Genomic DNA, 25,040 nt, shown 5'->3' on the forward strand with positions numbered 1-25,040 from the left:
TTGAAGCCAAAACTGCGCAATTCTACCCAAGTCGCCATGATTTTCCTTTCATGCCTACCAGAACAGCAGCAGCCTGCCTTGATTACAAACCTTTCCCAGAAGCCAAACTCAAGGCCTGACGACTCCAGGATTAGAGTATCCACTCTGCAATTGGAGAGGACCAAAGTTCTGTTCCCAACAGCACGTCAGGCAGCTCACAGCTACCTGTAACTCTAGGTCAGTTTCCAAAACCTTCTCATCTCTGTGGAACATTCATACTCACACAAACACAACTATAGTCTTTGTTTTTTGACAGGGTCTATGTAGCTCGGGCTGTCCTGGAACTCACTATATAGACCAGACTGGGCTCAAACTCATTTTTTTTTATTTATTTTTGGTTTTTCGAGACAGGGTTTCTCTGTGGTTTTGGAGCCTGTCCTGGAACTAGCTCTTGTAGACCAGGCTGGCCTCGAACTCATAGAGATCCATCCACCTGCTTCTGTCTCCCTCCCGAGTGCTGGAATTAAAGGTGTGTGCCACCTCCAGCTGGTTAAAAACATATGTATTTTTTAATCCAAACTCCAACTTGCCCTACATGCCCAAGACAGAGCACACAGTATCAACAGATACTGGCTTAGCTTCTTTAGTAAACCACTTGTAAAGTCACATTTAATAATTTAGTGGAAATGTTTTCATTTTAATTGGATCTTTCATCAAAATTTACCTCTAAATTGCCCTATTATGCCTACCAGGTGTTTTGTTTTTCTCTAAGAGAAGAAACACCTCACATTAACATTCAAAAGCCCTAGTCTGGTCACATGTGCCAAAGCCTGTGAAGCCAACAGGAAATTTACACGTGATGTGGGGCACACAGGTGTTTCTGAAACCCGATTAATCTTGTTTATCTTTATCCATGAGTTAAGTCCACATCACACAGACTTCTCAGCTCATCCTGCACAAAGGTTACTGACAAACCAGTGAAAATGAATGCACTCCTAGGGCCGGCCTTCATAACAGCACCTGAGCAACTATCTTTAGAGAGCACGTTCAGAGCGAAAAATGAACTTCGGCAAGAAGGGAATGCCTTTGTTTATGGAGACATGGTCTCCCTGTGTAGCCCTGGCTATCCTGGAACTCACTCTGTAGACAAGGCTAGATCCACCTGCCTCTGCCTCTGCCGGGATTAAAGGTTTGTGCACACTGGGATGGAAAATGCCCATTTAAGGATCAGTCCTGATTAACTTTTATTCTGAGACTTGATTCAGCAGGAATTTGGATGTCAACACATATATCAGAGTTCAAACTTCAAAGCAGAGGAAGACGGAGGTGATGACTGCTAAATATCATGCAAAGTTAGCATGAGGGGAACCAGGGCTCACTGCACAGCGATGTTTAACAGAATGGACCTAGGAGGCCCACCTAGAACTACCACGGGGCTGGTCACGGCCTACCTTTCTCTAAAGTTTTTTCTAAGCAGTCTGCTACTTACTAGGTAGTTTATCTGAACACTAGACTAAGGGAAACAAAAAATTCCAGTCTCTTTTATTCTTTGACTAAAGGTCGAATACAGCAGCTGAGGATGAGCAGATGTGTGCTCAACTATGCTGCCCTCACTCAGACAGAGAACATTAACACTGTGCAGCAAAGGTCTCCACCCTTACAGGTCCTTGTCAAGGAGATGATAATGACGGAAGCATTTACCTGGCCTGTCTCAGCTCCCTGAGTGGCTCCCACTCTATCTGATATAAACTAGGTGAGCAGAATGGATTCCCATTTCAGGGCAAAATCTGTAGTAAAGACAAAGGGTCAAAATGGCACAACAACGTTTATTTCAGCCTTCAAACAGCACAAAGAAGTGGTGGCTTCTGATGCCAAATCATACACGTGTTATTAGAGAACAAAACATTAACATAAAATCATCAACAACAAAAAGAAGTGCTTCACATGTCACGCCGTGCTGTGCACTGCCAGCAGGCGAAAACTTCCCACATGCTTCCAACTGCAGGACCCAGGCAGAGCCAGTGTCCCAGAAGGTGCATTCTCTCCTGGGAGTGTACCCCAAGTCACTACAAAGCCCACTGTTTCACTCACATTTCTGCAACCTGATCTTAAAAGGTAGCTAGGATTTGGGAGTGGTACAATAAAAACAATCTCAAAACAGAACAAAGTATGGCAAGAAAGTAAACAAGGTTTCCATAAGGCATCAGGAGATGCTGCTGGCTGGCTTAAGGAAATGCCAGGCTGTTTTTTCTCAGCAAATCCAAAACCTCAGAAGCTTAACCAACAGGTTGAGCCAAAGCATTCAGAGATAGTCCTGATCTCCTGTTTTTATTTACACATTTTTTTTTTGTTTTTGGTAAATGTTTCATATAAAACATAAAATCAAGTTCTATTTTTATAAAAAAACTGAATATTTTAATAGTAAAAATATATATTTAAATTTCTTTTTTTAAAAAGTCATATAGCAATACTTCATAAGACTGGATTTATCACCGCCCCCTACCCACCCACGGGCCAGCTGTCCACTCTGGCACGGGGACCAGCTACATGAAGGTACATTAAGGCAAAGGCTCCTGGAGAGGCAGGTCCACAGTGCCTGGGCTGGAGAGTCAAGGTGAGCACCCTGCTCCTCGCAGGGTCAGAAGGGCTTCTCCCTCACATTCACCGAGCCGTCCTGCATCCCAAAGTAGACTCTCTCTGCCATGTTGATGAACAGGCCGGTGTCCACCACACCTGCAAAATGAAGAATAGGAGCAGTAAGGTCCAGCTTCTCAGGATAAGACGAGCATACAGGGTCCCTGGGAGTAAACATCATAAACAGCACTAGACAAAAAAAAAAAAAAAAAAAAAAAAAACCTAAAGCCTTGCTCTCTCACACAGCAAGTGAAAGAAGCTAGGTTATCTTTGTTCCTTCCCGGCACCTTCTATTACATCATGGCTTGCTCTGTGCACCCAAATGTGCCGGCTTCATCCCACCTTGGAGCCTCTGCTCATGCTGCTCCCTTGCCTGACTAGTCATCCTTAACAGAGTCAAGCTTGGCTGCTCCACTTCATCCTCCCACGTGTCTTCTACAGAGACCCTCCAAGACGATGCTATGTAGACCCCACTCCTCCCAGGTATTTTCAACCACACTACCAGTCCTGAAGTCTTCCTCAGTGTAGGAGATAGTCACAAAGCACACACCTGACAAAGGAGTCACATCAGAATACAATCCCTCAAGTTACTAAGTAAAAGACAACCCAAAAGAAAAGACTTAAACAAGTACTTCTTTTAAAAAAAAAAAAAAAAAAGCAGTCCCCAATAGCCAGTGTTCATTTAAAAAGGCACTCAGGCTCACTAGTGACAGGGCATGAAAGGCTACTCAATCACATGACAGGGCCAGAGTGTGAAGGCACAGACAGCACTGCTGAGAACTGCTGGCTCAGGCTCACTAGTGACAGGGCCAGAGTGTGAAGGCACAGACAGCACTGCTGAGAACTGCTGGCCATCGCCCAGCTCCAGTGAGAAACCTGACTCAAAGGAAGACAGGACACACATCATCCTCCGGCTTCTGCACATGAGCATATATGTGGGTGTACATGCATGTGCTCGTGCGTGTGTGCACACACACACATGCAGAGTGGCATGAATAGATCAACATGTGCATTTGCACATGTGCACTGACAGAGGAATAGTACTCAGCAATGAGAATTAACTAACTATATATGGCCTTCATCAAAAATGTTTATAAACACACATAGCCTACAGTGAGATAACACTGGCCAACTCTCAAAGAAAAGAGTAATGAACCTAGTGTAGGGAAACAGGGACTCTTAATGTGGGGAGCAATTTAATGCCATTTTGTAAAATGAGACTAATCCTTTGATCTGGTTCTTCCATGCTAGCACAAGGCTGGAAATGCAAATGACCACTAGCAGGGATCTAGTTAAATAAACCATGCTACATGGCCAAAAAATTGGAATATCACCTTTTTTTGTGAGTTAATATGTAAGAAGCTGAGATGAGAGAGGGAAGAACACAACTCGAGCAGGGTAGACCATTACTTGGGTTAAAGGGGGGATGCAGGGGAGTCTCTACTTGTGTTTTGTGGACGATCACAGCGGAATGGACCATACAGTTCTTTCAGTATTGCTGGCTGTCTCAAGACAGGGTAACTAGCTGCCTGAAAAAGAAGGGGGTTGGGCACTTGCCACTGTTTACTCATAAATTTGTTTGGAGACTTTATTTTTTGCTTTCTTTTTGTTTTTTGTTTGTTTCGAGACGGGGTCCCTCTGTGTGGTTGTAGAGCCTAGCCTGTCCTGGAACTTTCTCTGTAGACCTGGCTGGCCTCAAACTCACAAAGACCCACCTACCTCTGCCTCCCACGTGCTGGGATTAAAGGTGTGAGCCATCATCACCCGGCTACTCATAATTTTGAACCAGGTAATTCCCAAAGGATAAGTAAAATTAAAACATCCGTGGATAGCCTCAATACACAAGCACAATTAAGCTGAGTGACTGAAGCCTGCGCAACTAGAGCTTTCTGAAAATGAACACAGCAGTGTTCCACACCCATTCTGATCAAATCACTGTAGCACAGCAGAGCAACTCCAAACCCACTTCACAAGCTACGAGAAAGGTCACAGCAGCAGTCTATGGCATGATTCTGGAGCCGTGATCTAATAAAGTGCTGGGACTGACCAATTCCCTTACCCCAAACAAAATCAAGGAAAGGGAAAGCATGCTGAATGTGGGCAGAGGACAGACCCAATGAAACACACAGAGGGACTGTGTTCTGAGCGTCTCACTTATGCAAATGCACTGGGAATAAGCAGGAACGCTTGCCCTGTTCCTCTTCCCTGGACCTGTGGTAACATGCCATCTTCCTCACTTAAGTTGCAACTCTGAAGTCTAAGGACATAGATTCTTGATGCTTGGTAAAGGGCAACATGAACAAAACTTCCTCACATACAACACTCTAAAGTCGCAGAAGCCAAGAAAGGCCTGAGGAAGAGCAAGAGCGCCCCCTAGTGGGCACAGGAGGAACCCAACTTCCCAATCCACGCTGGGTCAATCTGTAATACCAGGGGCAAGTGTGCTCGGCCTACCTGCATTACCCATCATCCTCTTCCTGCCTTCTGGGTCTTTAAGAGAGGTAACACTAAGCAACACAATAATTCATCTGTTTTACTTAATAAAGGAGGAAAAGATTGTCAGAAGACTAAAGACTGACGGGGGCTGGACTTGGAAGAAGTAGCTACCTTATTACACAGCATATAGTCACAGGTCTCATTCCCACTAGCACAAATAACTTAGAATATAGGGGGGAAAAAAAAAGAAAGAAGGGGGGAGTGGCAATGGTGGCACAGTACACGCCTTTAATCCCAGCACTCAGGAGGCAGAGGCAGGCGGATCTCTGAGTTTGAGGTCAGTCTGATCTACAGAGTGACTGTCAGGACAGCCAGGGCTACAGAGAGAAACCCTGTCTCAGGTGGGGGAGGAGAAGGAAAAGGAAAAAGGAGAATGTCAGTGGGAATGTGGGAATTGTGACAAGGCCTCAGGTAGCCCAGGCTGGCCGTGTCCCTATATGGGCACTAACATAGCAGGTAATTAATGATGACAATAGAGTATCCTTTCTCCCTAGGGACTTAATCATCCAGCATTATTTTAGGTGGTGATCTAACTCATTTAATCTTCACAATAACCTTATGGGATAGGTACTAATATTGACCCTTTTACAGAGAAGAAACTGAGGCACACAGTTGTTACCTAGAAGCTCCAAGCTCACTGCTAAACCATGTGTGGGTTAGAATCTTTATCCAGGAGCCACTCAGTCACTACACTCTGACAAACTGATGTTATCTACCTCACTACCCAGACATGATTTAGACTGCTCCTCAGCACTGCAAGAATGACACCTTTCAACTCACCTCCTCCCTAAATCCCCTCCTACAAGCTCTGACCTTCCAGATTTCTTAAGCCTGGACTCCAATTTATCTCTCTCCAGCTAACCCAATCTTCACTCAGGTCCTCGACTCCTATTTGACTATCCCTTGGCATGAAGTCTGTGCTTACATCAAACGGCTTCACTTTAGCAGGGCACTTGGCTGAGGGAGCATTCAAGTTCGGGGTCTAAGGGCTGGAGAGATGGCTCAGTGCTCAAAGAGCATATTGCTCTTGTAGAGGATCCAAGTTCAATTCCCAGCACCCACATCATGTCAGAAGGCTCCCAACTACCTCTAACTCCAGCTCCAGGACAGCAAACGCCCTCTTCTGGCTTCTATGGGCACCTGCATCAGATTGTGCATACTCACATACAGACACACAAAAATAACATAAATCTTAAAAGTTTAAGGTCAAGAGGCAGACAGCCTAGGGCTCCCACCTTGATGCCATAGTTATTAGGCAAACCACTTAGCTCAGAACACTAAGCGGCGTCTAGATAATGTGATGCTAACACCCAGATCAACACCACTTCTAGGAAACACACCTTTTAAAGAAGAAATCTCTATGAACTAAACTAGCTGTTTCTCCAGCAGAATCTACACTTTCAGTATTTGAGGCACAGCTTCACACAGCCTTCCCCAGGTTTACATCAGCTCTAATCTAGGACCAATTCCATGCATTATACAGGCAGAGCACCTTGCCTTAGATTTGTAACCAGTGAATGTGGGTGAACTGAGTCACCTCTCTCTAAAAAAAAAAAAAAAAAAAGGTTAGAGACACTGCAGTCAAACTCCTGAAAGCGGGGGAGGGCAGGGTCTCTGATGCTGACCTTATTTCAAAGCAAGAACCCTCTGACTTGCCATCAGCTCCCTGGCTATCCCAATTCAAACAGACTACAAGCTACATACACATCAGTACTATTATAAAAGCCAAGGGGAAGGAGGTGATTCAAGTGGAAAACCCCAGACATGGTATAAGGTGAGCTCTTTGAAAGGAAGTCCTAAAAAGCACGTGTCCACCATGCCTTCTGTGGCCAGAAGAGCGGGTAGCTATGAAAGAACAGGTGACTATGTCCAATGAATGCCACTCAGGTTACCTGGAGTCATTTTGATAGCTGTGTTCACTTCACTCCATTTGTGTACCCGGTCAAACTTCCAGTCCAGGATAAAATTCCCATTATCTGTCACCACAGGCCCCTAGAAGATAATTTTCCACAATAACCAAGGATGGAAATACAGGTAGGCAAATACAGAGGACGACCAGACAGATGTCCTAACTGAGGGACTCTGGTCCTGCCTTGTGTTCCTAGAGGGTGGTGATGTAAAGCAGCAGTGAGCGTGCACTTTGGAGTCCTGGAGACTTCAGTCTTAATGCCACACAGGTAGATAATTAAGAGGAGCCATTGGCTTCCCTGAGTCTTACTTCAAGTGGCAAAAAGGGAGACGGAGATGCAAACAGGAAGGGTTCAACAGAGTGAAGTTTTCAATTTACAGAGTGAAAACCAACAAAATGACGCCAACATCACCACATCTCAAAGTTTAGCATAAGCACCACCAATAACACAAAATAAGGCTGCACCAACTTCACACAATCAGTGTCTCATTAAAAGGGGCATGCAAGCAGTGGTGGCACACGCCTTTAATCCCAGCACTTGGGAGGCAGAGGTAGATGGATCTCTGAGTTCAAGGCCAGCCTGGTCCACAGAGCTAGTTCCAGGACAACCAGGGTTACAGAGAAATCCTATCTCGGGAAAGGGAAGGGAAGGGAAGGGAAAAAGAAAAAAAAGCTGGGATAGTCAAATAGATGATGAGGCCAATGAATCCAGAATTTCTCAACACCACTGTACACTAGAAAATAGGATTGTTTAGCAACATAAATGTTGACAAGCATACGCACAGGCAAGAAAGTAAGACTCCTCTGCAGCCTGGAGTGGAGCCCAGTTAAAGCTATACAAAGGTAACGTAGGTGTGGTGACTTATGTTCACAATCCCAGCAATTGGTTAAGTAGAGTCAGGAGGATCAGAAGTTCAAAGTCAAACCTAACTTCATAGCCAGCTCAAAGAAGCCTGGACATAGATACGACCCTCATCAAACAAACAGAAATTCGAAGGGAGGGGGCTAAAGCCCCTGGGAAGACATCTTATAACCAGCTCCTGGAGCTCCTTTTGAAGAAGTCAAGAAAGCACGCCAGGGCAGTTAATAATCATTTACTTTTCTCCATCTCCCAAAGTGTTCTCATAGCTACATACACTTCAATTTGGGATCATTACTTTTGGTTGCTTATTTAAATGCAAAAGAAAAAAATTCTTTGCAACCCACAACTAGAAGCTGAAGAGAAACATCTCCACTGGGATGCCATGTGTACCCCTCCCCCCAAGAAAGTCTACTTCCGGCTGCATTTAGCCTAGAAGGAGAATGCAGGGGGTGCAGCTCAGTGGTAGAGTACTTGCCTAGTATTTCAGAAAGCCCTGGGCCCAATTCCTAACATTGCAACATAAGGGGGGGGGGGGCTGCTGCCTTGTGCGTAAGCTCCTGGAAAGATCAGCATCTTCCCCCAGCCTTCTGCAGGAGCACTAACCAACTGGAACTTCAATGGCTGTGGAGTCTAGACTGTCAATCATCCAGAGGCAGATTATCTTGGGCCATCTTTACCTTTTGAAAGGTAAACCCTTTGAAAATGTAGACACACCCATAGCTCCCACCAACCAAAAGGCTAAAATAAGAATGCTACCAAAGCCGGGCTGGTAGTGGCCCATGTCTTTAATCCCAGCACGCAGAAGGCAGAGGGAAGAGGATCTCTGTGAAAATTTTGAGTCCAGCCTGGTCTACAGAATAAGTTCCAGGACAGCCAGGGCTACACAGAGAAACCCTGTCTCAAAAAATAAAACAAAACAAAAAAAAAAAAAAAAAAAAGAATGCTCCAAGATAGCACTAAAGCCCAGGGCTAGGATAAGAGTTCACATTTTTCTGTGACCTGCCTACCTAGTGTTTCCAATGTATCTGAAAAGTGTCATTTGTGGCCTTCTTTGTTTTGTCTCTGTACAAACTTAAAAACCGTTACCTCACTGGACTGCAGAATTTGGGATAACCTAAATCTGTATTCCCACACCATAGTTACTCATATTTGGCTCTAAAGTAAACTACCTCTTATGCTCTTTGAGATGAGAGTTGTACTCTTACAGGGATAGCCTCGAAAAGGATGAGAGAAAGAAGAAAATATCACACTAGGGAACCTGAAAAGCCTTCTGCCCCTCAGAACTTCCAAAAGACAGCGATTAGAGGCTGCTCACTGGGCAGTTCAAACCAAGTATCCCCCAGGAACATCAGGGAGAATCACACCCCCTTCTATATGGGATGGAGCAGGTAAGGGGTGAATGTATACACCCCTACACACACACACCCCAAAGGTTTCAGAGGCCTAACTGCCACAGAAAGGACAAGGAGCAGCACACTGAGCCAGCATGCTCGGAAACCTCCCTGGCCACTTACTGCCTTGTTGACAGCCATTCGAAGCTCCACCTCACCCCCAAACTTCTGAGTCACAGCTCGGCTCACTGGGACATAGGCCATTGGGATGACCTCAATAGGGATCCCCTTGTGCCACCGATCTCCAAGGTTCTTTGAATCTTTCCTGGAAAGAACATCAATCAAATTAAGTAAGTTCAACATATAACCAAATTCAGACAAGAGGCTCTCTAGACAGCTGGAGAGGCGTGACCAGGAACAGTACAGGGGGCTTCAGAAGTATGGGCTGCTTCTCACTAAAGAGAAACTTGAATAATGAATGTGGCAAAAATGTTAAAATCTGCTCTGCTGGCTCCTTGACTGACCTAGGTTTTCCTTGCAGTTAGATATTCCTTGAGAACACATGCAGGTATCTCTTCTAACGCGCTCAGCACAAGTGGCTCCTCTCAGGCCAAGACTGAGCACAGCAAGTCACGTGTGGCAAAGCCTGAGCCCAGATGAAGCAGGATGTGATGAGTTACTGCCCATGACAGGCCTGTCCTGCTTCCTGAGGTTCCCTCTGAGAACCTAGTGAGTGACACATGCAGATGAGCTCTGCCTACAGAGTGACACTGTTCCCTCCTTGTCCCCAAACATCAAGTCTCAGTTCCATGCAAGAATGCTGTGATAATTAGCAGGAGTCACTGCCTGGAATCCTGAGAGCAGGCAGTCCTTCCTATATTCCTCCACAAGCTTCCTTCCCTGTGCATGGACGAGACCTAGGAACCCACAAGCCTTCTCAGCTGGAGTGCAGAACGCTGGAACAGTACCTGAAATCAGCGATCACAATGAAGCGACTGGCATAACCAGCCACAATCTTCTCCTGGGTCAGGCAGCCTCTGACGGGGGAAAGAAGAAAGTGGAGGTTATAGTGAGATCATCTTAATTTGGGCACTAGGGTCAGACACAGAAATCCAAATGTACTCAATCCTGACACTTAAAGAGAAAAACTCCATTTTTAAAGAACCACCCTCAATCCTACAGTGCTACTTTCTAGGAAATGGAATACAGAAACATTAGCATGTGTCTGGTAGAAACCTACAAGTAGACAATGGTTCCATTCAGGCCAAGCACATCCCCTCTGAGAGACATCTGAGAAGCACTGTGTTGGGGAGACATCTCTGAACATGTCCTGAGTTTGGAACACCTGCAGCACAGGGCCCAGACAGTCGTCTGGCCTATCCCTACTGCTCCCTAGCTCAACTACTTCACACCTGCAACCAGGATTGCATAAGACATAACAACTCATGAATACCACGCCATTCTAATGTTACCAAATAAAGGAAGAGTACCCCCAAATGATCACAGACGTCACAGTTTTAACACAAAGCCACAGGCCTAAGAGTCTAACCCAAGAATGTGCTGTGTGTGTAAACAGAACCCAGCAAGATAAACCATCTCACTGGAAAGCCCAGATTACCTGTCTGCAGATAAACACTAATGATCAGAAATGCCAGGCTGGCTCGGAGGCAGATGGTATCAGTGTGCTGACAGGAAGACCAACTCACGTGTATCTGGACAACCATTTACTCTGTACTCCATTTTGCTTGCTAAGGATTGATTAGCTGACAATCTCTTTAGCAACCAAGTCCTACAACACTCACCCACCACCCTTGATGAGATTGAGCTCAGCATCCACTTCATCAGCACCATCGATGGCAAGGTCAATCTGCGAGGGAGGAAGGAGCCTCTTGAGCTGAGCTGTGCCAAACCTGATCAAGCAGTAACAGCTCTTCAGGTTTTCAGCAGCTCTATTAGCTAGACCCATATGTCCACCCAAGAGATTAAAGGTGTTTTACAGGCGTCACAAGAGGAAGGAGCTGAGAGCCTAGACATACACTGCCCAGCTCTTACCCACTACATTGTTTCCTTTGCTCTCCATGAACAAAGTACAATTGTTAGCATGCATTCCCAAAGAAGTTAAAATACTGACTCTGGGAGTGACAAGTAAGGACAAAACATTTAAGACACTGTAGTTTGAAGCCCTCCAAATAACCATATGCAGAAATACAGCTGCTGGACCCTGTCAACTCCCCACCACATGCCTGTCCCTCTATGACCAAATCACTCCAGAAAGTCTGGGCAACACCCACTCACATGTGCTGCATACCCATGGCTATTATCTTCCCTTCCAAAGAGCCTCTCTTGGCCCTGCGATGGAGCCTCTGCAGCTAAGCACAAACCTAGCCTCTTGCTACAACACTGCTCCAGAGCCTGAAGAGTACAAACTACAATTCTGTGTCTGCCACCTAAGCAAATGACATACCCTTTCCACATCCATCCCTGGGATTAAACAGCAGTGCTGCTCACTCTCCATAGCCTCAGTCTCTTCTGGGGCCCACCCTTGAATTTAAGAGCCTTTTCCACAAATATTAACTTGCGTTTTCAAGTGGCCACAGCTGCCTCAGATATGACTTCTTTCCTCTGCTTAGGTGTGAGCTATGCAGGCTGGCTCACTTATGAGAAGGGACTCTCGGGAAAGCATGGACAAGTCCAGGGGCTGTCCGCATCCCCTTTACTATGCCTGTACTGAGCCCTAGAGGTTAAATCTAAGGGAAGCTAACCTGTACTATGCCTACACTGGAAATTAACTACCATTTTGCTTGTGATTTTGGTCAGAATTGACACTCAAGGTACTAGAACAAAAGTGAATGCAATTTAACTAATGTTTTCTGGGCCTGCCACAATATCTGGAGCACGTAAACAACTAGGAGCCACAAAAAAAGGACTTTTTAAAAAGACACAGTCTTCTGTCAGTAAATCTCTCTCTCTTACCTCTGGGTGTTGATCCAGGTCACTGAGGGTTAAGCCATACTGCAAAATAAGCTGCCTGGCCTAGGGAGGGAAGGAAAAAAACAACCATAATTATTTACTCTGAAAATACGGCAAGGGTCTGCAGGATTCTTCTGATGTTTCAAACTTTAAAAACTGACCTAGGTTCTCTCTCTTATCACAAACGCACCCACCAACAGACAGGAGAGCTGGCCCCACAAAGAGCAATGCTGACTGCTACTTCATGCCAGTAACTGGAACCATGCAGCACAGGGGAAGAGTTTCAAGGGTGAGCTGAGAGCTTTCCCTCCCTGATTTGAGAAACAATGTCGGGGGCTCCTAAAACTTCTAACAACACATCTGGGAGGCTGAGATACACAGCCAATTCAAACCTAGCCTGAGCTGAAACGATGCCCTGTCTCAAAAGACCACCCAACTGGGTGGGAATGGAGCGCAGTAGTGCGGCATTTTCCTGATATGCCAAAGACCAGAGGTTAGGTCCCTAGCATGGGAGGGGTGGGGAGCTAAAATAAGACCCAAACGTACAAAATGTAAGTCCAGGGGACTGAGGCAGGAGGACTTAGAAATGGAAAGTCAGGATCTCAGGGAACTAGGCAGATCCTCTCCTAGAGCTTCCTTTCTCACCCCACCGACACCCAAGTCACTCACTCTCTGCCTGGAAACCACACAGGGAAGCAGATCCTTGGGGCAGACACAGCTTTCCTCCATCCTGTGGACCCCTCAGACTCCATCCTACCCTTCCTCACTACGGGGAGGGGGCTGTAAAGTTACTTTACAGCCAGCAGGGAAATGACCAGGGTGACGTAAGGATGAAACTCGGTTCAGCACAACTCGTTCAAACTCTCAGAGTCTAACACCAGGTCATTTATTTTAGCCATATTTAAACACAGCACAATTTTGGGAAAAAAAAAAGTTTTCTGTTAACAATTAACTCAGTCCTGTGAGTATAACAGAATGTAAGACATGTTCACATTGAAATTCTTTACAAAGTACATCTGACTTCTTTCATAAAGATGGGACTGTTGACTCAGACAGTGCCCAGGATTTAGGGAATAGGGAAAACGGTGAGATAAACAAAATGCCTGTGGGCATCAGGATTGGCCTCGCCCTATGATAACATACAAGACGTGGCCCTAAGACATCACAGAAGTCTCCTAGGCTGTTGTAAAGTACAAGTGACACCACTCATAAGGATGGATTTTATGGCCTAGAAGCAATGCTCAAGATTTAGGTGGAAAGCATCCTGGATAAGTAAAACATAAACTCTGGGGGATGCAAATAAAGCTGGCTCTACAGATAGCAAAGGATCAGCAAGTTGTAAACCACATTCTTTCCCAGCTTTCCAGAAGAGCAGGTAAGCCTCTTCTTCCTTTGAAGAGATAAGCTGGCAAGTTTAACTTTTCCTGGCTTCTCCAGTGCTTATCTGTGTGCCCTCTACACAACCCCGTCCCCTCCCTGCATGTCTGCTCCTGATACCTTTAAACAAGTTCCGCGTGGACCCCGAGGGCCACATCTGGCAGAGACTCAGAAGCACTCCCTACCAGGCAACCCACAGCCACCCACACTTCTAAGACCCAGAGAGAGAAACAGGAACCAAGGAACAGAAAACTCACTCAACAAAGACAAGACCGGATATCAACACCTAGATACAATTTACAATCATCCCAAACCCAAATACCTAGGCACCAGAGTAAAAACACAGCAACAGCCAGGACAGCATGTCTCCCCAGGGCCCAGCAACACTACTGCAGTAGCCCTGAGAAAGCAGTACAGACCAAGCACAGGACAAGGACTTCAAACGTAATATATAATTATAAATACGATTAGGGACCGTAAAGAGGATATGAATAAATCATTGCATAAACTGTGAAAACACAAACAAACTGTGGAATAAAATAAAATAGTTAAAGATATGAAAGCAGAAACAGAATCAATAAAGAAAACCCAAACTGAAAGAAAACTAGAAACAAAAAAATTAGAAACTTGAACAGGAACCTCAGAGGTAAGCCTCACTAATAGGTTCAAGAGCAATTCAAACACAACTATATCCCCCAGTGAAATGGAAGCAGGAACAGACCTATATTCCCTGATAAAATAGAAGCAGGAACAGACCTGTATCCCTAGGGAAATAAAAGCAAGAACAGACCTATATCCCTAGGGAAATAAAAGCAAGAACAGACCTATATCCCCTAGCGAAAGAGAAGCAGTAATTAAGTCTCCGACGCAAAAAAAAAAAAAAAAAAAAAAAAGCCCAAGGTTAGACTATTTTAGAAGAGAATTCTACCAGTCTTTCAAAAGAGAATGAACATCAATACTTCTCAAATTCTACAAAATAGAAACCGAGGGAACATTGTCCAGTTCATTCTACAAGGCCAGTTATCCTGATGACCAAACAACATAAAGACCCAACAAAGAAAGATAATTCAGATTGATTCCCCTTGTGAACATAATGCAAAAACTCAATAAAATAGTTGCAAACCAAATCCAAGAACACATAAAGATCATCCACCTTGATCAACTAGGCTTCATCCCAGAGATATAATGTATACAAATCAATAAATGTAATCCATCACATGAACAGAATGAAAGACAAAAACAACATGGTCATCATTAGATGCAGAAAAGGCCTTTGACAAAATCCAACATTCCTTCATAATAAAAGTCCTGAAGAGACTAGGGATACAAGGGACATACCTCAACATAATCCAGACCCAAATAGACAAATATGGTTCATATTCACTTATATGTAGATGTTAGTTGTTAAGTCTCTGATAAGCAGACTATAAGCCACATAACCAGAGTTATAGATATAGAGTAAGAGACTGGGGGTGGATTAGATCACCGTAGGAAGGGGAAATACAATAGTTATGGATGGGCTGGGGCACGGGAGCTGGAACAGGAGGATCAAGTGGAGAGTGGGGGGAAGAACAAAGAAAACTAAGGGTTTCCAATTTCTTTGAGCAGCTACCAATGTTCCCAGCTCTCCTGCCTGCACAGAGCCATTGAGGGAATACTCAACTTCTTTTTTTGTAAATCCATTTGTAAAGCAATTCTCTGGGGGACTCCAACTGAAACAGCCATTGGTAGGCAATGGCAAACTCTTAACAAAATTCTGTAAAAATTATATGAAAACAGACAACCATATCCCCTTCAGCTCCACCATTTTCCCCACTAGCTCTGGCTATTGTGTAATCAAAGAGCACACTATACTGGCATTACTCTAACTTCACAAATTCTTTCGGCTTCATCCACTGACAGAGTAATAGTCCTCAAGGCTACAGACACACAGTAGCCTCTGCATACTCCACAGTGCCTAAGTCCTGAGGAAATATTCTTGAAGTTATGAACACATAAAATCAAACCAGGTGGACATGTGGCGCACACCTTTAACTCCAGCACTCAAGAGGCAGAGGCAGGAAGATCTCCGAGTTCGAGGCCAGCCAGTGAATTTCAGGTCAGTCAAGGTTATAATGAGACCCTGTCTCAAAAAAATTACACCACCCAAGAGCAGTGCTTGGTCAGCTCCTCTTCTGAGCCCACGAAAAACAACCCCATGACAACACAAAGCCACGAGTCCACCTTCTCAGGGACCCAGAGACCTGGCAGCAGCAGTGAAGACACCGGAAATGACGCACCTGGAAGGACGTGGGGATGCAGATGAGGTCCAGATTCTCTTGCTTCACTCGCTCAGCTGTGGAGACAAGAGTCACACTAGTAGGGTTCCGTTCCCCACACCTGACTGTCCTTGTCGCATGTGCGTTTCTCAAATCCAACCCAAGGGGAAAGGCCTGTCTCCCACTGACAGCTGCCTGTGTTTCCCATCGTTGATGAAAAAGCTAGTGACCTCACTTAACACCTTCTTAGGGACACTAGGGAGTCTGAGACACAAGCACTGACCATGGAAAAAGCCATTTCAATGGTACTGCTGCTAAGTGTCTGCAGTTTGCTAACTGCTGTGTATACATCAGCCCTTTAAGTGCTGGCAGCACAGGAGAGTTCTCACTATCACCCCTACTTTACACACGAGGAAACTGAGTACCTGAGAAGTAACAAGTGGCTGGAATATGGTCCTTGGCGGTCTTTCTTTCCGTTTCCTTTTTTGGGGGGTGGGGGAATAGTAGGGTTGGGTGGGGTTTTCAAGACAGGGTTTCTATGTGAGCCTGGCTATCTTGGAATTCTGTAGACCTTGAACTCAGAGATCCACCTGCCTCCACCTGCCCCTGTTTCCCCAATACTAAGATTAAAAGTGTGGTTGGCGGCCTACTTTTCAATCTGAACTACAATCCTACATTCTCTTTTCAGGAAAACATCAGAACTTCACTCTGCATTTAGTAAGATATAAGGATCTCTAGGCCCCAGAGGATGATTAAAGGTTGGGAGAGGCACCTATTAATTTTAAATTTATTTATTCATTTTAAACTTTCAGGAAATCTTCATTTTAATGAGTCTTGAAAAAATAAAAAAATAAAAAAGCTGTGTTCTTAAAATACCAAATCTTTTTAAACAAGTCTATCTCTTGGGAGGTTTAGATGTCACTCCTGTAAATCCACAGCAATGTCTGCGTCATTCACAGGGTTAAGGTAGACATATATTGGTCACTAAGACCCCATCAGCCATCACCTTTATAATACAGCCACTTCTCGATCACAAAAGGAACCTGGGTTTTGCCTCCTAGGCCCTGAACCTTGGCACCTGCCAAAGATGGGCATGTGGGTAAGCCTCTCCCAGGCTTTGTTTTGACCAACAAAGAGCAGGGCAGTAGAACCTGTTGAGCAGCCATAAGAGCCGATAATGCCTGAGTCTTTCCCAAATACAGACATGATCCAATCCGAATGAAGTCAGTACCTACAAAAACCGGCCACCAGCTACAGGAGCCTCCTCCTTGCTAGGGTCATAGACTGGACACTCTGGCCTCAATTTGTTTGCCTGAAAAACACACAGGCTTCAGAGGAAACCTGAGATCACATACAGGAACCATGATGGGTGTGCACCATCAAATTCTGCTAGGGCCTCACCTAAATCAATTCCTCCCCGCTAGGCTAAATGCAGCAAACATAGGCAGGGCTCCCCCAAAGTCAGCTGAAGAGGGCCAAGAATCCCTCCTTCTTAAGAACAGAAATACGCAGCTAACCTCAGGTGAACAGCCCCCTCTTCCCATCTCTGCAAGGCTTGGTGGGAGCTAAGACAAGTGCCAAACCTTTACCAATTCCCTCTCCTCCCTCCACCTCCTACCCCCATGAACACAAAGGAAACATACCTATTCGCTGCACAGCATGGACAATTGTAGAACCACTTCCAATTCCCAGCACTTGGTTATTCTGTCAAAAAGAGGGAAGGAAAATTCATTACAGTCGTTTTACTCCTTGGCTTAGACTTACATAGCACTGAAATCATCATGAACAGCAGTTCACGAGCACAGGTGCATTTTGGGTACTATGCCTAACGTACAGATGTGTAGCTACTGAACCTCTAAGCTGTACTCTATACGCTTCTATCCAGTGGACAAAGCCCTCCTCTTTCCTTTCTGACACTAATACCATTCCCATTCACCATTCCTCCCTACACAGCCCAGATGAAAACCTGGCTCAAATATTGACACCACACAGCAGCTCTACATTAACTGAAGCTGGCCTCGCAGAAATGACCTACAACGAGTGACTAAAGATCCCTACCCAACCCAAGGAGATGAGAAAGGGAGGGGGGGAGACAGCCTGGGAAAGGGTGGAAAGCTGGGCTTTCTGACTGCCTTTCCACACAAGCTTGAGAGTCTTAGCAGGCAGGACGGACATCTTCACCCAGAAATCTCAAGAACACATCCTGCCTATCGTTCAGAGCTCTGCTAAAGTCAGTAAAAGAAGGAAGAATAGGAAGTGACTTCAGAAGTAAATCTTCCTCTGTCCAGCTAACACCAAGGGGCCCTCCTCTGCACGGGAAGAGAATGGAAGTCCAGGAAGTCTTTAGTGCAGAGCATTTCTCCAGCCAGAATCCACTGCAAGGACTAACATGTCAGGCCCAGCCTCGCCCCACAGATGCAGACGTGATGGTGAAAAAGCAGGGGAGGATCTTACTCAGCCTAACTACACTGAGAAGACATCTTCAGGCCCTGACGTGAGCTTTGATTCTGCATAGGGGAGGGAAAAGACAAGATGAACACATTATTCAACAACATTGGTCAAACTCCCATCTGTTTGAACACTGTCTCGGTTAACATTCTACATGACGAAGGAAACAGCCATGAGTGACAGCTCCTACTTGAGGGTGACTTCATCACAGAGTGATCTGCCTCATTTCCATCATCCTGAATCACAGGTCTAGAAAAACAACTAGAGTCTTCCAGGTGCTTGAGGGTCTGAAATAGCACACTGTAAGAGCTGATTCTTTACAGCACACTGTAAGCTGCTTCGTTACCTTTAACCATGAAGCAGGATGAGGCAGATAGCACTGGTTTTTAGACCGTGAAGCAGGATGAGGCAGATAGCACTGGTTTCTAGACTGTGAAGCGGGATGGGGCAGATAGCACTGGTTTTTAGACCGACACTCCGTGAATGATTAACACTCCCATGTGCATAATTAAGCAGGTGTTTAACTCCAAGCAAAGGGTCAGATACAGGTGGCGGCAGAAGATGGTGGGCTTTTACCCTGCTCTTAGTCACCTTGTGTGCCCCTAGCAAGAAGTAGTCTCTTTAGTATCTGCTCTGCCTATCAAATACAAAGGAAACACTAAGTCTGCCATCCTGAGAGAGAGAAGATACCTATGATCAGATGGTGGAACCACAAAGAAAACAAAACAGGGACACTAACTATCAAAACAAACATGAAGCTTGGTTCCTAAGCAACTTCCTAAGAATGCCCTCCTTCAGACTACGGCAAAACCAACCACAACAGCAGCTAACACTGAACACCGCCTAAAACAGTGGCTCTCAACCTGTGGATGGAGACCCTTTTGGGGCGTCAAAGGGGGTCGAAAGGGTGATCACATATCAGATATTCGCATTACAGTACAAAACAGTAGCAAAATTACAGCTATGAAATAGCAATGAAAATAATTCTATGGTTGGGGGTCACAACATGAGGAATTGTCTTAAGGGGTCGCCACATTAGGTTGGCTGAGAACCACTGACCTAGAAGACCTACATTGCCTTCCACCAAGAAGCAATACCACCAGGGTGGTGGCACTCACCTTTAATCCCAGGAGGCAGAGGCAGGCAGATCTCTCTGAGTTTGAGGTCAGTCTGGTCTACAAAGTGAGTTCCAGAACAGCCAGGGCTGTTTCAATAAAAAACAAGAAGCAATACTGAAAGAACCTGCATATCTTAACATAAAGCCAAGTTTCACAATGACCCGTATGACCTAGAGACCCACTAGCCCACACCACACATTCATGCAACACTACAAGAAAAAACTGAAGACTCTGAAGTAGGCCTAGGATTACTAGATCCCATCAACAGAATTCTGACATCTGCCTGTACTATTCGATCCGACAAGAAAGTGTGCGATTTGACAGCTCCGTAGATGCCGACTTCAACCTGTAGAAAACTGTTAGCAAATCTTATCCGTAAACTCAATTCACGGCTCCATGAGATGCAACTGGTTATTATCCTATAATTATTATGCAGTAAGTTCTAGCCTTTAAAAATTCATTTCATTTTATTCATGTAGCATTAACTTAATGAGCTGAACAAAATATTGGCGTAAGAACAGTTAATATCCCTATCAAGCCTGTCAGCCACACAGCCCCACTGTAAGCAGTGCGAGGAGTCCGACTGCTGGAAGAGCGCTGCACCTCACATTTCTTAGAGTGGGGCAACAAGTAGCGGTTCACTTGGCAAGGGAGAGGCCATTGTGAAACTTCCCCCAGGAAGAAACCAATGGCTGCAGCTAAAACGTCTCACCCCACAGTGCAAAAGCCAAAGCAATGTGCAGGGCAGGCCCACAGCCGCACAGCCACACAGCCCCGTGCCCCATTTGGTCCTTCCAAAGTGAGACTGTATCTACAGCTAAAGGGCAGAAAATGACCAACAAGTACAAAGAATTCAGCAAAACAAAACAAATCCTAATGGCAAGCACACATTTAACACACTAAAAATGTTTCTACTGGGCCTCTCCTATCTATGTAAGACTTTATCCATCATTTTCTGTGGTGGTATTTTTAGATTATTGCATAAAGAAGTTCACAAGCCAACGGTAAAAGCACCTCAAATGGTAACACTGTACAAGCCGTGGGGTTTCTCAATAAGGGCCGGGGCAAGCACTACTGCCACCAGGAAATCCTCACTTAAGCTTCAGGAAGACACAGGAAGTTGAGGCAGTCCTTCTTGGCCAATCCAGTCTCTGTCAGAAACTGGGCTGAGTTCTTGCCTGCTCACCTCGTAGCTGAGTTGTCTCCACATGCCAGATGCTTGTGACAGTATCATTGTAGACAAACTTCTAGGCCATCTTCACTAGCTTACCATTGATCATCAGCAACCCCTGGGACAGTACAGTCAGGATCTCCTGAGGTTTCTCTACTGAATTCCTGTACAGACTCCTGATGTTTACAGGAAGCAGGCCATCTTTTTCTTGTACCAGCCAAGGGTGGGAAGAGTGGAGGTTCTGGATATACGACACATAACAGGATTCCTTTTCCTGGGTGGAAACAGCCTGCAAAAGGCGGCTGCAGGAGGAGGGGTGAGCACTAGAAGTAAGGGGGGACTCAATTTCTGTGGGTTGCTTGCTAATTTATTGAGAGATGGTTGCCCTGGAACTACATAGACCAGGCTGGTTTCAAACTCACAGAGATCTGCCTGTCTCTGCCTCTCAAGTGCTGAGATTAAAGGCGTGTATCACCACACCCAGCATATCTGTTTCTAATCTAATAAAAACCCAAATTAACATACAATCCCAAACTCATTAAATATACCAAGAGGCTTAGCCCACCAGAGTCAATCGTACAGATTCCACCTGCCAGGATACCTTCACGAGAGTCATGCGCCTAATAAAGTCATCGGCTGTCCCTACAAACCCAAAAATGCAAGTAAAGGGACCTAAGAACACAAAACATTTAAAACAGCTAAATATGGAGACTGGAGAGATGGCTTAGTGGTTAAGAGCACTGGCTGCTCTTCCAGAGGACCCGAGTTCAGTTCCCAGCATCCATATGGCAGCTCACAGATGTCTGTAACTCTACTCCCAGGGAATCTGACATCCTCACAGACACAGAGGCAGGCAAAACACCAATGAACATAAAATAATGGTAAAGAAATCATTTTTAAAAACAGCTAAATATGTAAAGTATTCAAATAAGGGTGAACATCTCCATTTCTTAAAACCTGACCTTCACTTTTGACCTGGCACTGAGAATCTGATTACCAGACTCCACATTCGCTAGTGCTGCTCCCAGCAGTCAAGCAGCACACAGATGAACCTAGTACATCAGACAGCCTCTATTCTAGAAGATGAATTACAGGTCCTGCCACCTAGAAATAAAATGATAGACCCAGGAATCCCGCCCTAGCCAAAACCAACTAGAAGTGGCCAAAGGCTACCTGCAAACTGGCCCAACAGCTGACAGTCTTCTAATGGGCAATGTTAAACAGCATCCAATGGGGTGATCTCAAGACTGGCTCCGGTGGGCTAAGCTTCAGGGGCTATTTAATGAGTCTGGAACAGCGTGTTAGTAAAACAGGCTTCTACTAGATTAAAAACACAGACATCGCTGGGTGTGGTGGCACATGCCTTTAATCCCAACACTTGAGAGGCAGTAGCAGGCAAACATCTGTGAGTTTGAGCCCAGCCTGGTCTACATAATGAATTCCAGAGTAACCAGCCTATTTAGTGAAACTGTCTCAAAAAACAGACAAACAAAATAGTAATAATACTACTACTGATAATACTAAAATTGTCTGGCTACTAATTTCCTCTGGCTGAGGCAATCTCAAAACAAAGCCCAGGCCTCACAAAGAGCAAAGGATGAAGCAATAGGCCATAAGTCAGCATAGACATATACTGTAATCCATCCGGGATAACTACATTTTTAGAATCAGGCAGGTCTGGTCCTGGTGACAAAGATTCAAGTAAGAATTCTGAGTGCTCCACCTACCCTGAAGTAGAAACAGTCTGGAGATTGGGGGGACTGGAAACCCCAAACTCAGAGAGCCTAGGAAAGGGGCCACCATAATCCACAACCGTCACTATCAATGTTCACACTCTACATTCTGAGCATTGCCTAAGCAGGTCTCACCGGGACCAACATTGAATGTGTAGATAACGATAACTCTCCTCCCAGAGCTCACAGTGAGTTAGGCAAGAGAAATGCACAGAGGACTAGAACATAGGTCACATAAAGTGTCTGAGAGTCATAAGCAACTGAAGGAAGCTGAGTGTGGTGTCACATACTTATAATGCCAGCACTGGGAGGCAGAATCAGGATTGGCTGTGCAGTGGTGCACACCTTTAATCCCAGCACTGAAGACCAGCATGGTCCACACAGCAGTTCCTGGCCAGCTGCTAGCCAGCTACATAGTAGGAGGGGAGATTTCAAAGCCAGCCTGAGTCTCCAAATAGGAAGAGGAAATTGTTCTCTCCTGGTGTTCTCGGGAAGCCAAGGAAAAACTGGAAGTAGTAAAGTTCTTTGAATCAAACCCTCCAGGACAAACAACCCTATTTTAACAGATCGCCCCAAAACCCAATAGAGATCTCCCAAGGATTCCCTGGTAACTTCTTTGAATACAGCTAGAATATATATAATCCAGTCTCTGGGAGCTCTAACGTGAGATAAAGGCTTGCAGATTTTAATTTAATCAAATACATAACTACAAAGCAAAGGCCAAGGAGACACATACCACTGTTTAGTTATGGGTTCTCCTAAGGTATAGATTTCATTTACCAATCTATAAAGTCATGTCATGAAGGTATTTTGAAATTTCACTTTACTGTCCCAGTTTTACGAGCCAAATCACACACTCTACATTCATACTCATACCCTTACACCCTCTTAATTCGAGTATAAAGTCCTATGCTAACGAGGGGAGCAAAAGGCTACACCAGAACAGAAGCGCGTAGGAGCCCCGCCTGCAAGAGTGGTGTGGCTGTCCTTCTGAACAACAGGCGGAGCCAGAGGTTATCAGACCCGGTCCCACCCGCTCAGGCCGCCCTCATTCTTAGCCGGAAGATAGAAAAAGCTCTAAGAACATCGTCTTTGCAAAGTAACTTTGTGCAGCACAGCACTAACAAGGCGGAGGGGGGGGGGGATCTTCCTTTATGGAGAAATGTATTCTGCTAACACTATCTAAGAAGTAGAAAACGAAGACCAGGACACTCCACCACCGGGCAGCAGAAATGATACATTTAAGGCAATTAACCTGCTACGGGACAGCAAACCCACCTACACTAAAAGTTCACTCAGCGCCACACCTGCCACTTAACCAGCAAGCCGGGTCACAACCTTAATGACTGTTAAACGTCTGCACCCCACCTAAAGGACAGCACCTCCAGGTGTCGAGTCCGCCCGGCCCTGTCAACAGCAAGGCTTAACCTGTCGGCTTCTCTGTAAAGACTGCGCTCAAGCTCCCAACCAGGAGGAGCTGACAGCTTGTTTGGAGTAAAATTTCAAAACTCTTTGCAAACCAGTTCTCCAGTGGCTTCCCGGTGAGGGAGAAGTGAAGAGCTCGAGGCAGCCTCGGGGCTCACCATTTTCAATGGGCTGATTAGGAGGCATTAAGAACCCGAAAGAGTCTAAACAAGGCAATGCCAGGCTGTACACTCAGTTCCAGCCGTACAATCAATCTCTGGGGGGAAAGCTCTATTGTGGGGAGAAGTGACACCCACCGATTCGACGTCTAAAAGGCCTTTCAGGGGCTGGGAAGAGCAGCGTGAATTCGGATACAAGGCTCACCCTCTCCCCTCTCTCGCAGCCCTCGCCCTTTCAGGCGTCAGGCGCACTCTGGCAGTGCCCCGGGCGCGCAGCACGAAGCCATCACGCCGCCACAAGCTGCCCACCTTCACATGGTTCTCCACCGCCGTGTGGCTCGCCAGCTTCTTAGCCTCCTCGGCCTTGGACATCGTGGAGGGGGCTGGGCCGCCCGCGCTCGAGCCTCCCTTGTTGCCGCGGGTTTCCGACTGTGCACGGCCCGGCAGTTGCACGTGGGAACCCGAGAGGCCCCAGTTGTTCCCGCCCCCGCCCGAGGCCGCGCCCCCGGCCCGCCCGGGCAGTGGGGCCAGGACCCGCCCGTAGAGGGTGCTGAAGGGCCCGGGGCGCTGCATCCCGCCACCTCGCTCCAGCCTCTGCGGCCGCCCCGCCCCCAGCTCCTCCGGAAATCAGCTCGGTGGCGCAACCTTGTCCGCCCGTATTGCTGGGCGCGTGCTACTGGGAAATGTAGTTCTTAGGCGTCGGCGGCCTCAAGCTCTGCCTGAATGTGGACTACAAGCCCCACAATGCCCATGACGTGGATTGCAAATCACCCGCCTTGACGCCCGTCTTTCTGTCCGGAAGGTCGGGACAGCTGCTCTCTATAAAGCCAGCAATTCCCTGCCCTGGGGTTAAGTGTTTACATCTTTAGGTGAACTCCAAGAACTTTCTGCCTGTACATGCATTCAAAACAGGAAAAAAAAAAAAAAAAAGACAACCTGTTAAAAACCTGACCTTATTTTCCCCAGAAAATGCTGTATTATGGGCAAGTCAAGTGGTTCTAACAACACGATGACCTTTTTTTAAATCTTTTAATTGCATTTTATTGTTTAAGATGTACTTGTGTGCGTGAGCGCACGCTTGTGAAGGACGACTTGCAAAAGTCCGTTACTGACAACCTGGGTAGTGGGGATTGAACACCTATGTCAGTACTTTACTGGCTGAGCCACCTAC

General features: G+C 45.9%; 1 protein-coding gene across 1 annotated transcript; it reads right to left on the reverse strand.

Moving 5' to 3' along the window:
* Positions 1-1,785: 1,785 nt before the first annotated feature.
* Rpia (ribose 5-phosphate isomerase A) lies at positions 1,786-24,475 on the reverse strand. The gene is made up of 9 exons (XM_041639255.1): positions 24,179-24,475; positions 17,460-17,520; positions 15,838-15,893; positions 12,185-12,244; positions 11,014-11,078; positions 10,180-10,248; positions 9,395-9,536; positions 7,002-7,101; positions 1,786-2,712 (listed from the first exon to the last, which is right to left on the reverse strand). Exons 1-9 carry the CDS (start codon positions 24,440-24,442, stop codon positions 2,618-2,620), a joined length of 912 nt encoding a protein of 303 aa, XP_041495189.1. The 5' UTR covers positions 24,443-24,475; the 3' UTR covers positions 1,786-2,617.
* Between the last annotated feature and the right edge of the window lie 565 nt (positions 24,476-25,040).

The sequence above is a fragment of the Microtus oregoni genome, unplaced genomic scaffold, assembly GCF_018167655.1.
Source record: "Microtus oregoni isolate MIOR12 unplaced genomic scaffold, Mior012 000002F_ref0000024, whole genome shotgun sequence".
Classification (NCBI taxonomy): Eukaryota; Metazoa; Chordata; class Mammalia; order Rodentia; family Cricetidae; genus Microtus; species Microtus oregoni.